The sequence below is a fragment of the Asterias amurensis genome, chromosome 2 (assembly GCF_032118995.1).
Source record: "Asterias amurensis chromosome 2, ASM3211899v1".
Lineage (NCBI taxonomy): Eukaryota > Metazoa > Echinodermata > Asteroidea > Forcipulatida > Asteriidae > Asterias > Asterias amurensis.
Genome location: NC_092649.1, coordinates 6,014,397 through 6,029,845, shown reverse-complemented (window position 1 = coordinate 6,029,845; position 15,449 = coordinate 6,014,397). Strand labels below are relative to the sequence as shown.

General features: G+C 37.0%; 1 protein-coding gene and 1 long non-coding RNA gene across 2 annotated transcripts; both read right to left on the bottom strand.

The window, feature by feature from the left end:
• On the bottom strand, positions 1-3,124 carry LOC139934054 (uncharacterized). Its single transcript, XR_011785689.1, has 3 exons — positions 2,787-3,124; positions 1,497-1,623; positions 1-874 (listed from the first exon to the last, which is right to left on the bottom strand). It is a non-coding gene; the product is annotated as an uncharacterized lncRNA (long non-coding RNA).
• Positions 3,125-3,216: 92 nt separating this feature from the next.
• On the bottom strand, positions 3,217-15,326 carry LOC139954352 (sugar phosphate exchanger 3-like). Its single transcript, XM_071954109.1, has 14 exons — positions 15,154-15,326; positions 14,398-14,515; positions 12,719-12,846; positions 12,264-12,315; positions 11,604-11,749; positions 9,619-9,712; positions 9,050-9,134; positions 8,505-8,558; positions 8,084-8,193; positions 7,042-7,183; positions 6,319-6,420; positions 5,701-5,900; positions 5,162-5,227; positions 3,217-4,409 (listed from the first exon to the last, which is right to left on the bottom strand). Exons 1-14 carry the CDS (start codon positions 15,228-15,230, stop codon positions 4,323-4,325), a joined length of 1,461 nt encoding a protein of 486 aa, XP_071810210.1. The 5' UTR covers positions 15,231-15,326; the 3' UTR covers positions 3,217-4,322.
• Between the last annotated feature and the right edge of the window lie 123 nt (positions 15,327-15,449).

Sequence of the window (15,449 nt, the reverse complement as noted above, 5' to 3'; positions counted from 1 at the left end):
ATCGTTCGGTTTTACAAATACAATTCCCACACTTCGAATCAGCGGTGCAGTCAGCAGGGAGGGGGGGGGGGTGGCTACCCCAAACAAATAAAATACCCCCCTCCTCTGAAAAAAGGGGAAAATGGACACGCAGCCACAAAATGCCATAAGCACCCCCCTCCGCACAGCATACTCCTTCCCGACTAACAAAGCAACCCCTGCCCACATGTTAAAACTACTAACCCCTAGCCCTCCCCATGAAAAGTCATAGCCATACCACTGCTTCCGAATCACTTTGTGTCAATATTGGTATGAAAAAGATACAAGCCACACAAATCAATAAAGTGTCCAGAATTTAACTAGTTTGAACTTTGTGAACTCAACAAGAGAAAAGAAACAGACTACTGTTTTTTGACTTGTTCATTTATTTATTTCAAATCAACTTATAATGAAATTAAATGTACAATTTACTTATTAAACATAGCGAGCAAGAGAGTGATCAGTATGTACAGAAGAGGACAACGAACATTAAGCAATAATTTTGCATAATTAATGCAGCGGCAAATTTATAAATTTTTACCGATTATATTTTAAATAATGTTTTTTTTTATAGAAAAGCAAGTGCACAAATCATCAGGAATGACTTGAGTAGCTGTAGAATGTTTGTAGTAAATACAATGCAAAGGAAATTTAAATTGATGGGCTATCATTGTTAAAGTAAAGTTTTAAAGTTAAGGATTTCATCGCAGCTTTTCTTCAACAATATTATCATTGATGTATCAGATGTCTGTGTCAAAGGATGTCCTTCTTGTGTCCATTTGTTTTTATCACAGATGCTGCAAGTGTGGCTGGCAAACTGGAGGTTTTGTTTTGTGTAGAAAGTATGCCCACTGTTCTAATACAGGGAGACAAAAAAACAAACAAAAACATTGTAACAAAATCCTTCAATTGTTAACATAATACTCTTTTTCAATTTGACCTAAGATTGGGACTTTAACAAAATACAAACTTCACCTGCAAACTTGCAAAAAAACAAATTCATTATGTTACATAGCCCTATCTTCATGAAGAGTTTCCCAACAGTTTGTTTACATGGTTAATACAACCAGGGCTCGATTTGGGGGAAAAAATCACAAGACTTTTACTGGACCAGAGAATTTGACAAGACTGGGATCGATATGAGGAGCACACTTTCTACACACTACATTGAAACTGCTGTTGGAACAAGCACTAAAAGAAGATATATTGGCATTCAATAGATATGTGTACTAAAATGCAATGAGGTGTTACTATTCAAATTAAAAAAAAAACAATACCACTGGACTTGTACGGTTGTAAGTTTACTGGCCCAACGCTATAACCACTGGACTTGGCCTGTGGTCCAGTGTTGATTTCGAGCCCTGAAAACCGACACAATCAATTATTGTATGATTTGGAATTGTTTTATGCATATTCTACTAATTGTGTGTCAAGAATACATCAAGCAATGCCATTGTCCCTGGATGTAACCATCATACCTGTTTCTATATGATGCTGATCAGTTGGCAACTCAATACTTGTTGGTTTTCCCTGAACCTCTGATGGCCTGCTCCTTTTCACAAAGGGATGTGTACATCAATCTCCCATAGCATTTGCCACTTTATGCTGTTCAAAATACAAAAGTTAACAATTGAACATGTAAAATTTAGCTTTATATTAATTTGAAAAATACAAGTATCCATAATACCTAACAATCTGCAAACGAACTAGAATCGGTAAACATGAGATCCAAGTTATATTCAGTATAAAATTTATAAAAACAGCCCACTGTTTTTTGTTCCACTGTTGGGGACCTTTTAACTTTTTAAAAACACTAGTTGTTCCTCACTAAACTGAGAAAACAAAAATAATAATAATGTGCAATTTCACTCCAAAAAGGGCTCTAGTCTTGGTATGGGCAACAAGAAGAAAACAGTTCAAGAGTCAGACGAAAGTTATTCGGGGGAGTTGCACTCAGGAATTAAATTAGTAAAATTACTTCATACAATCAAACTGGGTACTACTCTAAGTAGACCAATGGACCAAAAAATCAGTATATCAAATGTATGTAGCACTTTTAATAAATATTTACCTGTTTACCAAAATACTACTACTACTAAGCAGTAAAGTACCAAGAGTTGTTTTGACTTGGGTAGGAACGGAACAATTTTTTTTATGTAACATAACATTTTGCAGCATATGTATTTGTCTTCGTCTGCTTACACTTCTACAGGAAATAAAATGGTGCACCGATTGTAAAGATAACAACTTGCCGTTAGCCTCTCTATCCTTTACGACTCTTAGTATTTGAGAGGGTCACATATATATATATATAAATGTTTCAAAATACCGTCCGACCGTCTGTGTGTTCAATTGTAAATTTGGATTACATGACTGTTTCTGCTATGTTAAAAAACAAGCTACTCGTGTTTATTATCAAAAAACTAAGTTGTACTGCTGTTGCTAAGTTAAAGTAATGTCAAGTGATGAGTCGTGAGATCAGTCAAATCAACTCGACCCAAGAAAGTTTAATTAAGCTGAGAAGGGTAAAACAAGAACATGCAGCATGCAGCTGTCGTATGACATACAGTAAAACCCAGTTTTGTTCGATGAAAAACAAAGTATTACAATACATTTTAATAGTAGTAGTGGGGGTACGTGTGTGTTTGTATCAAGGTATTTTGTTTTTAGTGTGATCTGTATTCTTTGTGCATACGGCTACGCATACATAAAAAACTGCCCCACTCGGTAGACGTTTTTTGGTTAATTTTACTGTTTAAAATACTCACACATTGACTGCAATGTTACTGTAATGATTGCCCATGCAGTTTCCTTCCTGTCGACATGTTCGTAACTTTTACCAGCTCCAAAAATCGAACGTTAACAAGAAAAAACTAACTTTTTAGGACACCGCTCAGCGAACAAAGTTACGGTCGTCCATTTTGTTTTATTTGTAAGCGGCCTCTTGATAAATTTGCATATTCATCGTTTCTCGGTAATCCAACGATTCTATTGGTTCACGGATGAAAAGTGAGGTCAGCGATCGTGTCAAAGTTCAATTAGTTGAACTCTGTAGCGACGTCGCCAGCGCCTTTCAGCGACGCATCGCTGAGCATCGCTGAGGTCTCGACGATGACTATAAACTGTGTTTTTAGGATCGCGCGTCAAGATTTCCATCGCGCGACCGTCGCGCGACCGACTATAAACCGGCCTTAAGTTTACAGTTCCACGAAGTCCACTATTCACAACCGACGCAACTCTCAGCTCCCCATAGCGATGCGTCCAAAGAATAGTATTGTAAACAAAGTCAGTCCAATCACATAATTATTTCGAAATTCAGCAATACCCTAGACTTGATGACAAGTCGTTAGCGCTGCAGGTTACTAACACATTCTGCCGTTCATGCAGAAGTCACAGTGCGATCATACATTCAAACAACGGTAATATTGTTAATTGCAACTGACTCATACATACTGGGATCGATGGTGTGTGTATCCATCCCCGTAACTACTTAACAATTACCGACTTGATTTGAAAACTAGCGATAAGTGAACTTAATCACTGTACTAGCCAAGAACCAACTCCTTTGTTTGAAGCTGCTTATTTCGTAACTATTTTGCTTATTTTGTAATTGCAGTATAGTATCTTTCTATCTTTTGTATACATTATTTTCTTGTTCTCTTTAATGCGCTGGGATGCTTTTTACATTGGGCGCGTTACAATATTAATGTCTTTATTGTTTTATTATTAAGACAATAAAAGAAGTATCAGTTTGAAATTTTGGAGGAAAACCCAGATAGTTATTTCAGATAAAACCCACTCATTCTATGGACCGAAATCCCAATCGACTTTTAGTGGGATTCGAACCGGGGTCCAAGTGGTGGAGGATGAGGAGACACACCACAGCGTCAATTGCAACCATTCCAACCCAAAACATAATTATGAATTTGAACACGCCTTGAACACCCAGCAGGGTGGATATGTGCGCATTACAAGTCTTATTATTATTATTTATTTATTATTTACCCACCCCTTTTTGTAAACTGCAAGACCCGCCCTCTTACACTGCAGAAACCTGGGTGTTAAAATTGACACCTGTGGTGTTGTCATGACAGAGAATCAACATCATAGGCTGTTACCAAAAAACACCAATACAGTTATTTTTTAAAGAAATTTGTGTAATTTCACCATCCTATTTTGTATTAATGTTGATTCATTCGTTGTTATCTCTTATCTGACAACACTTAAAGTGTTAATTAAACACCTCATTTTTTACAGTGTAGGGAAGCACTATTTTGACGAGCGTGTCAATTCAAGAGTCTCTATTATTTTTCATTGTATTTCGAATGTCTGTGCAATGTTTTTAATTCTTTCACAAAAGTCGGCATGATGAACACAGTGCCAATCACAATCTGAAGAATAAAAACATATAAGAGAAAAAAATGATATGTTTTTACTCAATATTATTGTAGGCCTTAAATTTGAGGTAATCGTGAGCACAATCAAATAAGCACAAGGGAAATTGATTTGGTAACTTTTTAATCTTTAATTATTTGGGGTTGGTAATTAAAAGGTTATCTAGAAATGTTTTGGGGTACAATCTACCAACCCCAAATCATTCATCATTACCCAGTCAGTTTCACTTGTGCCCATCCGAAAAAGTAAAAAACAAACGTCGCTCACAAAATAAAAGTACTAAAATAATAACAATTATTAATAATAAACTGATTGTACTGGAAGGAAAGATAACTGAGCATCTTACTTTTTAAGTCGTTAATAAGGACAAGTCAACATGGCAAAAATTAAGGAAAAGTCGATTTATTCCATAAGACAAGTCGACATGATAAGAATAAAAAGGACAGGTAGTTTATAGTTATTCCAAGTGGAAATGGAAATATTTAAATAAATAAAAAATTGTTAACCCCTAGAGCTGCGTACTTGATTTTGTTCTTATTTGACGTTTTACGACCAACAAGTGTGGATGGACATTTTATTAATACTATTTATTATACATCCCCAAAACGTAAATTTTTTTTTCAAGAAAAGACCTTTCCAAAAGAGACGATTTCTTTTCAACTCTTGTAGCTGTCGCTTGCTTCTCTTGAGGTTTTAATACATACTCGGCCAAGAAAAAGTTGTACTCTTTCTGAAACGATATACTCACCATGACAACGAAGAAATAGAACACTGGTGGCCAGCCATACTTCATTTCCAAGACAGGAACGACAATCTAAGGGCGAGAAAAAAATGTAACAATCATCTATAACAAATCAAAAATAATTTAATAATGGCTTTGTGACACGGACCGTAGTCCAGGGACCAAGTTCCAGGGACCAAGTTCCAGAAACCCAGAAACCAAATCCAGGGTTCAAGATCCAGCGTGCCAGGGACCAAGATCCAGGGACCAAGATCCAGGGACCAAGATCAAGGGACTAATGTCAGGGCCCAAGATTCAGGGATCAAGTCCGGTGCCAAGATCCAGAAACCAAATCCAGGTTTCAAGATCCAGCGTGCCAGGGACCAAGATCCAGGGACCAAGATCAAGGGACTAATGTCAGGGCCCAAGATTCAGGGACCAAATGATATCCAGCGGGTCCAGTGACCTAGGAACCGCAGGGACCAAGTCCAGGGACTGAGATTCAGGGACCAATATCCACTAATATAGATGATAGTTCATAGTAATTATACGGCCACAGGTCTTACCTGTCCGAGTGCAGCGCCCATGGTGCCTGTTCCATCGATGATACCAGTCACCGTTGCAAGAGCCTCTTTACTACCTCGGATGACGTCTTGTTGACCCAGGTCAGCTGACACTACTGAACTGACCACGTGGGATGCCCCATTCACAAATATCCCCACTATCGTTAGGATAATTGCGTTCAGTAGCAAATCATTGGGACAAACTGTGGAAGGTCGGAATCAAAATTGAAATGTCATTAAGTGCGACATTCAAGAGCTAATAAATTTAAATTTTATTTTAGGATATCTGAACGTTTTACACAACACACAGATTCTGAGCGGGGCCCAATTTCATGGCCCTGCTTACCGCCGAATTCCGCGCTTACGATCACGATTCCCCGCTTACGTGCAAGCGCCGAATTTCTGCGCTAGCCTTGTAAGCGTAGAATGCCTAGTAACGGGGAGTACACACGCGCTGAAGCCCAAATTCGCCGCTAACCCGTGAAATACGCTTGCCGTAAGCACAGAATTCCCTGCTTCTGTAAGCGCCAATTCTGTGCTTACGGTAAGCAGAGCCATGAAATTGGGCCCAGATCTAATCATTTTTCAAGCAATATCTTAAGAAGGTGTTTATTTGCTTACAACTGTATCCGAAGACCACACTGTACGATAAGACCATCATGACGACAACCACGGGTGAGCGGACACCCAGACAATCAGAAATGACACCACCTAGTATTCCACCTGAGAGACGACCGGGGGGGGGGGAATAAAAAATATAAACAAATGTAAAAATGAAAAAGATTACAAGACAAAGCAAATACAATTAAACGAGTTTACTCAACATAAAATTATATAAAATCATTAAATAAGTAATTACTTTAGTAGATGTATTAATAAAAAATTAAATTACGAAAGAATAAAAAAAGGACTAAACAGCCAACATAATTTGATTATAAAAATAAAAATAAAGCAAAATAACAATTAAATTTCACCCATTGTTTTGTACAACGAGCCCCAAGATCTTCTTCTTACATCTAATAAATTAACTTGTAGGGTCTTGCATAATATTTCGTTTTAACTGAATAACTTTTAGGATTTGCGACTCCCTCGGGACGAAGTCTGCTGAGAGCTAGTTCCCTGCCAAAACACGCACACACTACTAAAAGTTAACTTTTAAATAAACATAAACTAAGTTTGTATTATGTATTACACCCATCCAATTACATGTAATTATTTTATTTTATTTTTATAAACAAGTTTCCAATAAACAAAATAACCTAAAAATAATGATATCGTGTGTTATTGATAACACTTGAGGATTTGATAATTAAAGTATTACTAATCGATTATCGATAATCGTACCAATAAGACCTCCAATGTCGTAGAACATTGACATTTGATCCGCTTCAACCTCCGACCATAAAAAGTTATCGCTCAAGTAGTAAGGGAGCCAGAAGAAAAAGGCGTAGTTTACCATTTTCAGGCAAGCATAGCTCAACGCAAACTAGAACAGTAAAAGTAAAAGACAAACTTCGTTAAGTTATATAAAGATACAACATATTTGCCATTTTACTTCTTCTCTCTTTATAGGCAACCCTGTCGAGGAAAAAACAACAATAGCTCTTCTAACTTGGAACGCTGAACCCCTGACAGGAGCCTTTGCATTTGGACTTGGTTTTCAAGCGTCCCTTTCTGATTGCGTGTGTTTTCCCCTTATTTGGGGTTTTCCTCCAACATCTATATAGCAGTTGAACATTTCGTGTTTCATCCGGTTATTGGCGCTAATTAAGCCGTTGGTTGTGTAATCTTATAATTAATAAACAAAACCGATAAATTAATGGTTGTAGTTTTAAGGCACTGTACACATTTGGTAAATTATTACTAAGTTTGCATAGCAACGTTTGTGGTATAAAGCGCAACGGAGAGCTGTGCATAGTATACGAAATTGTGAGAAACGACTCCCTCAAAGTAACGTAGATGTTTAGAAAAAGGTAGCTTCACACTAAATATTTTAATATGAGGAAGCCTAGTTTTATTATGCATCTGAACGCACACAAATTTTGTGCAACACGGGTGTTTTTTCTTTCATTATTTTCTTGCTACTTCGATGACCAATGGAGCCCAAACTTTCACAGTTGTTATTTATGCATACAATTATGTGAGGAAACACCAAGTGATAATATCGGTTATAATGGCAATAATTACCAAAGGTGTCCAGGGGTCGATTTCACATAGAGTTAGGAATAGTCATAAAACTTAGGAGAAGTCCTTGGATATATTCATAACTTAAGGCTAGTGATATTACATAAGTTTTGACGAGTAACTCGTCTCAACTCGAGATAAGACTAGTCTTAACTCTTTGTGAAAGATCCACCCCTGGAAATCTGAGTTTTGTTTTACTCACAGCTGCCACACCGGGTAACAACAATGCCTGTGTAAAGCTGATAGCTTGAGGTCTTTTAGATTTTGGAAGAATTGGTGACGTGTCATCTTCATCTGCAGAAATATCTCCATCTATGGAAGAACAGTGAGAAGTTGTCAAACCAAAGACCATAAGCCCTTTTTTTTATGGCTGACACTTTTCTACGACACACTAGGTTTGGGTACATTCGTCTGTGTACACCTGTCTGTTTATTTTATTGGTGTTTGGGGGCGGGGTGGGTGCATATCTTGCTCCAACAGGCTGTAAATAATTCTATACCAATAGGACATGCATGAAATTATCTTAAATATCATATATAAATTCGGTATAAAAGACAATAAGTTCTTTTCGCCTTGATTTTTACCTAAATTTTGAGTTATAAAAGCTTTGATGCATGTTTTACCTTTCTTCAATGCGACTTGCACATCACTCTTGCCTTCCACTGTGTCAGAAAGACCTGTGTGTATAATAACACGGTATTTCATTGGGAAACGATAAATTCCAAAAGCAAGAGCTCAGTTTACCAAGTTTATGACCAGCTTGCAAATTTTGTTAATTCAGAGAAACTTGTCGCCGCTGTTTTTTTGTCTGTGATGATGTTGTAGGTTTGTTGTTGTTGTTGTTGCTATTGTTGTGGTTGTTGTTGTTGTTGCTGTTGTTATGGTTGTTGTTTTTGTTGATGTTGTCGTTGTCGTGGTTCGTTGTCGTTGTTGTTGCGGTGTCATTTTTGTCGTCTTCGTCGTCGTCGTCGTCGTGTGGTTGTTGTGCCGTCGTCGTCGCCGTCACCGCCGCGGTCGCAGCCGCCACCGCCGTCGTCGTCGTTGTTGTTGTTGTCGGTGTTGCATGAACTCAACAATAAGTAAGCTTTCATACTAAGATTAGACTAAGAGTTTTTGTTATGGTATAGGTTGTCTTTAGAGATAAAGCTATACTTGTAGAAACCCTTACCTATATCGCTGGGTGACGGAATGAGGAAAATTAATATCACAACACCACCAATGAAGAGAATACTGGCCGTCGTTAGAAACGCAAACTGCGGAAACACGAAGAAAATAGATCGGAAGTTATCGTGGTTTTTTTTCTGTGTGGATCACGCCATAAATAATTGTCTCAGAATCAATGGCCTTTTAAATTGCATTTTCAGTGCATTATTCAGAAATGTTCTATTGTGTTTAAAATCATAACCATAATTTTGTATAAAAAAAAACCACCAAAACAATTTTTGAGAAGTCCCCATTTACGAATTGTTACCAAGCATATCACCGAAAAGGAATGACCCAGTGAGTAATGCCAAAACGAAAACCCAGACTAAGTAAGTTTTGTTTAGTGATATTCCAAAGAATTCAGTCAACCGAGTTTATGAAGAGTGAGTTTACCTAGTTAGATTGGTCAGATTTGTCAAGTTTGTTGAGAGAGTTTTATGGAGTGAGTAGTGTCGAGGAAGTTTTGTTAAGCTAGTTATAAATATGCTGAGATTAGCTGAGACCATTAGTCGACCTATGACTGCATGAGTTTACCTGATATCCTTGGTTTAACACCAGTGCAGCAAGAACAGACCCCAAAATGTTTCCAACAGACTGGCAAGATGTCCATAAGCCGAATACTAGTCCTCTATAATAATTGTATAACAAAACAATGAATCTATCATTGAAATACTCAAATTGGCCCTTCTAAAATTCACGCACGAGTACAAGCACTATTGGTTGGTAAACGCTACAGAGAGTTGAAGCCATTGATCTCCATTTCACTGCCAAATTAATAGACCTTATCGCAAATACCAATGCGCAAGCGCAGACTGTTGAATGAGGTGCATTGTGGGATATATATGAATCAAATTTGTAATCAGCTAGACCACAATGCACCTAATTCCAAGCTTTACGCGCGCGCCCCAGTATTTGCGAAAAGGTCTATGGTATCAATGTTATCACGCCATCATTGGCCATCAAAATACAAACAAAGGCGCGACGTACATTCAATCACTAAGCACGCGCGTGTTGCAACTTACATATTATTCCACTGGAAGATGTCTATAACCCTGTAATGCCAACAGATATTACCAGGCAAATTCATTCTCGGAAATGTGCTCATGCTCAGAACTACAAATAGAATTATTAACTTAACTGTCTGCTGCCACCTAGCGTACCAAAGTCTGCCAAACTGTCCGCCATGATGGAAAATCACGCCAAACCAAAAAGCAAACGGCTGTACATTATACAATTTTTACTTTAGATACTAACTCACATTTTACCTTCAATTCGATTAACTCGAAGCTATAAATGGGAATAAAACGAGGCTAAACCGGATTAAACTTACAAAGGAAACTGGCCATCTCAAAACCGGGTTACTCTTTTACGCCCCCCCCCCCCCCCCAAAAAAAAGAGAGAGTTGGGGTTGGGGACCGTAAGTGTGTGTAGATTCTTGTGCACATAACAATAGAACAGACGTAGGACCTTTTCGAAACCACGGCTTGGCTTTGGATTCGGCTTCAGACTCCGTCCTTTCGTCTGAAGCAATGAGGACGCACGCAAAGCACGCGCAAATTAATTGTCGTAACAGCCGCCAAACTATCATGAGCCGAATCAGGAGCCGAGGCCGTGGTTTCGAAAAGGGTCACAGACACCAACAAAACAATTGATAATGAGAGTGAATAATATACAAATTGGACAATACGTATATCAAATGAGCCATCTGGTGAACTTCACATCCACGGCTATCTTTCGTTCCATTTAATTATCGTTCGTGTATGAGAGCATGTGTCTAGTGTGTCTGCCACTCTTATCATACAACTATTTGCCAACAATATTGTTCATAAAACTACAAGTTAACAAATATATTTGTATTTTTGTGTGTGAACTGTTTTCAATATCGCGGTATGAATGCAAACGAGTAATCACTCACTTTCCAGTTTCGTTGAAAATATTTTTTTTCCCCTGGTGACCTTTAAAATGAACGCTTTTATCAACAACATGCATTGATCGCTCTCTGTTTCGCCAAAACGGGCCGAGAATGACTTCGAATTCAGATTGAATGACTTTGAATTTGGGAAAACAAGACGATTAAAATATGTACATGAAAACACAAACAAATAAACAGGTGAAGCCTTATAATTTGTTGTGTCTCTACAAGGTGCAAAAGTGGTTAAGCACAACAACATGGTGCTAACCAGAACAAGGCTACCAGTCAAACTGCCATGTCATTTTACGCAGTTTGTGACTGTATCCTGCTCATTTCTGCTATGCAGAAAATGTTTAAGCGCTTTTACTGCTCAAGCAGCTCTATCATTCTATGATATTGGGCACTGGCTTCCTTGACCTTCATCAAAAAAGAGCGACATCTTGATTTTATTCCCCATCCATATAAATTCAATCACTCCGAGGGTGGTAGGACCAAAATAGTCAGGTCACTTGTTTGTATTGTGAAATTGCGAATGTCCAGCATGCTGGTAAATTCTGGGAATAAAGTATGACCAAAATGGTGGTTGCATGGTAAAGCGGTCTGTTACCTGGACTCCGTGAACCAGTTTCCCATGACGGCGATCAGTGCGGGCCAGCCGGTGCCTTGCAGGAGCCCGTTCAGAATCCAGAAAATAATGTAATATGCTTTGTTGTATAAACTTATCCACTCACTAAGAGAACCAAACATGAAAATCTGACGAGAGAAATATCAGAAGAAAAAATTAAAACATAAGAAAGATTAGCAAAAATTACAGTAACCTTTACAAACTATATAAAATACGTCATAATAAAAAATAATATAAAAAAATGCTCGTCGATGCAAAACGTTACAAAGCAAACAATATAAAATAACGGACAAGTGAAAGAAGATAAAACAAAACAATGAGGGAAAAATCAACACAAACACTAATGTAAAGAGAACAAGTTTATAAGTTCTTCCAAACACTTGAAGATACATTAGAGAATATCATAATTTTTCAGGGCATTCGACTTGGTTCTTCGAATAGTAAATTTTTACATCCTTGTTGTCGCTGTTGTTGTTGTTGTTGTTGTTGTTTTTGTTGTTGTTGTTGCTGCTGCTGTTTGTCTTCGTCGTTGTTGTTAATGATTCGCTGTTGGTATTGTTGTCCTAGACTTGTTTGTCTTCATCGTTGTTGTTGTTTTTGTTTTCGTTGTTGTTGTTTGTCTGAATTTGGGATTAAACTTACCGTGACAGCGGAGAGGCACATTCCGCCCCCTAGGACCTTTCTCAGGTCTAACCTGTGTAAGATAAGAAAAATGAAGACATGGAATGTGTACTTATTATAAAGTCTTTGAACGAAAAAGGGTCATTTATGCGGATATCGACACCTGCAAACATGAAACTTTATATTCTGCAGAAGAAAAAACATCTAGGAACGTTTTTTTCAGGTCGAACATGACATGACCTTGTACCTTGTAAGTGTTAATCTGATAAAAATTTCCTAGTAGGGGGCCTTCAAAATATATTCGTCAAGCTAAATTCAAAATGCTTGTTTTTTCAAGTAACTATACAGAATTAGACTACACTCTTAAATTAATTTGTGTTCACCTCAGAGTGAGGAACATACATATTATATTTAAAGTTCTCTCAAAACTACCACCAACCAACCCCAACCCTCCCCGTGTTTAAGACTTTATTTACCTATCTCCGAGCATACCACTGATGAAAAGCCCGACCGCGTATGCGACCAGAAAAACGGTATCCAAAACGCCAAAGAACACCTCCACTTCGTCGGCGCTTTCCAAGAATGGGTGGACATAACTCTGCATCTATTTGGACAACATAGCATACATTAAGGCTGCACAAAAACGAAAGTGATGGAGTAAATCGTGACAAACAATTACTAAAAAAATGTTTTATTGTTCGTAAGCATATACTCTTATGTTTGAAAGAAAACAAATTCTATTTTATGCTTGTGAATGAAAATATTGTTTTGGATGCCAAAAATATAAGCAGGCTTTTTTGGGGGGTCCTGACTCAGGCTAAATGCTGATGATTTCACCGATATGACAATCAGAGAGAGTGTCCTTCGTCTTTCCTTAAAAACAACTGTATTTTGTCGCAGCTGCAGAATACGGTAAAATGCATGTGCCAGCTGAGTTATGACTCACAATAATGTAATAAAATCACCCCCATTATTTCATTTTTATAAGCATCTATCTGTTGGGTGTTTTTTTTTTAATATTTTTTTTATAACGTGTATTCCAACCCGATCTTCATTGGCGAGTGCGGCAGCTGCCATAGAGCGGTAATCGATATGCAAATTTCATTGTATCCAGTTTGTATTGGGATCAGATTAAATTGATTTTAAAATACCGTTGACAAAGCAAAAACAAACAAAAAAGGAAGGAACAAAAAGAGAAAAGAAAGTGAAAAATAATTGCTATTAAAAACGTTATTCTTGTTAACATACGTCGGTGTATGGGTAAAAACCAAAATTAATATTGTAGAATTTTTGTGTGTGTAAATATCGCCCCCGAAAAATAAAAAATTAAAAGTGTGTGGGGGGGGGGGGGGGGGGTGTCACTCAATTGTTAAAACACCATTAAGATAAAACGGCATTTTCCCCACTAAAATCCTTCAGACTTTAGTATTTAATACCACACTCAACAAAGAAGTAAAGTTTTTTAAATAAAATTTTGTGAGATTTCAATTGAAGGACAAACACGAAAGGTGTATTTTGGTCTCCTAGAGTTATGTCCTATTATTTAGTTCAAAAAGTGTTCATCTAAAGTGTTTATTTCAATCGCTGCAGTCGAAATAACCATAATATAGGCCTAGGAGATTGGGGGCATGAAGAATCACAAACTGGGGATAGGGGTCGGAAAATTAAAGTAGGTCACCAACCTTTGTCAGAGACACTAAAATGTATCATGATCCTGTTGGACCATGAATCACTCAATCACCAGAAAGATTTCTTCACGATTGATCTATCACCCCCAAACAATGTTTGTTCTTTTCAACTTTTGTTTGTAATTTCAAAGAAATATCTCTTAAAAATATAAAATAAAAATTAACTGCTTCAAATAATCGACAATTTAGATTAGACATAGATAAGATTAGACAGTAATATTTATGTGGGATTATGGAACAAAATGTTACAGGCCAACCCCGAGTATGTGTTACTATTATTAGCTTCCACTGGTACGTAACCGTTTAATAGGTATACAAATTTAATTGGCTTTTTGAGATATTGGTGGACACTATTGGAGTGCACTGTTTGGTTTGAGTTTACACAGACAAATTTACCAAAATGCAACAGTGTGTCTACCCTGATATCTGGAAATTGTTATTATTCGATAAATTAAATATTCTAATACCTGTTTCTTGGTGTATCCTTCGGGTAGGGTTTCATTTTCAGCGACAGGAGCCCAACTAAGACGAACTGACGTCTTCACATTACTGAACGTCTTACGGGCGGCATTATAAAAGCAATATCTGTCGGGTTCAAATCAATTAAATCATTTTAGATTTACATCTTGGATAATTTGTTTTTATAATTATTAATTGTTTATGTAAAAAAAAAAATGCAATACAGCGGCTAAAATCAGAGGTTTACAGTTGACTGAAACAGTCATTTAAAATGTATTAAAATCAACTACAATATAATTTTTTTTTAATTTTTATTATATTAAAATTCATCCATTGCTCATGATTCAAAGAGTCTTTCCACAAGACAACTTAAAATAAATTGATTTTACCCTAAAACACATGTGTATAAAGCACTGTATATACTTCCAAGATATGCTGTGAAAATTGTTTCGTGTTAAAATAATCCACATGCAAAATCGGGTAGCATTAAAAAAAAAAAACGAATTCGCCTAAACATAGACTTTTCGTAACTTTCAAAAATGTAAAGTATGCAATGGATAAATAAATAAAAAAAATAGTAAAAGTATAAGCTTTATATCAGTACAAATAATCGTGTGTTCCCTTTCTATTTCACTGTTCTTGGTACATGCATCAAAACACAGTGCTCATTCTGTTTCCTCTAAATTACATTATCTTATGTGCATTTACAAATTTCATCTCCGGTAATAAATTCTTCTCAATTATTTTCAAAAAAATGTACTTACGATAAATAAGTGAGGAAAAACGTAGCCGCATGATATTTGGTGTATGAGCCACAACACGGTGTTCCCTGTGTCTTCATGGTAAAACAAAGTCCAGTTACATTCAAACAAAGTCCGGTCTCATCACTGTTTTACAGAATGTATCCACAAAATGTTCTTACCGCTATCGTGTGCTTTTTCACATCCATCCATTAGAACCAATGTTTAACTAAAGCAATGACCTTAGAATCTGGCCTTACACCGCCCGTGAACTTTCACGGCACACCTGTTGCACTATCTACAATAGGTTGTTTATTTAT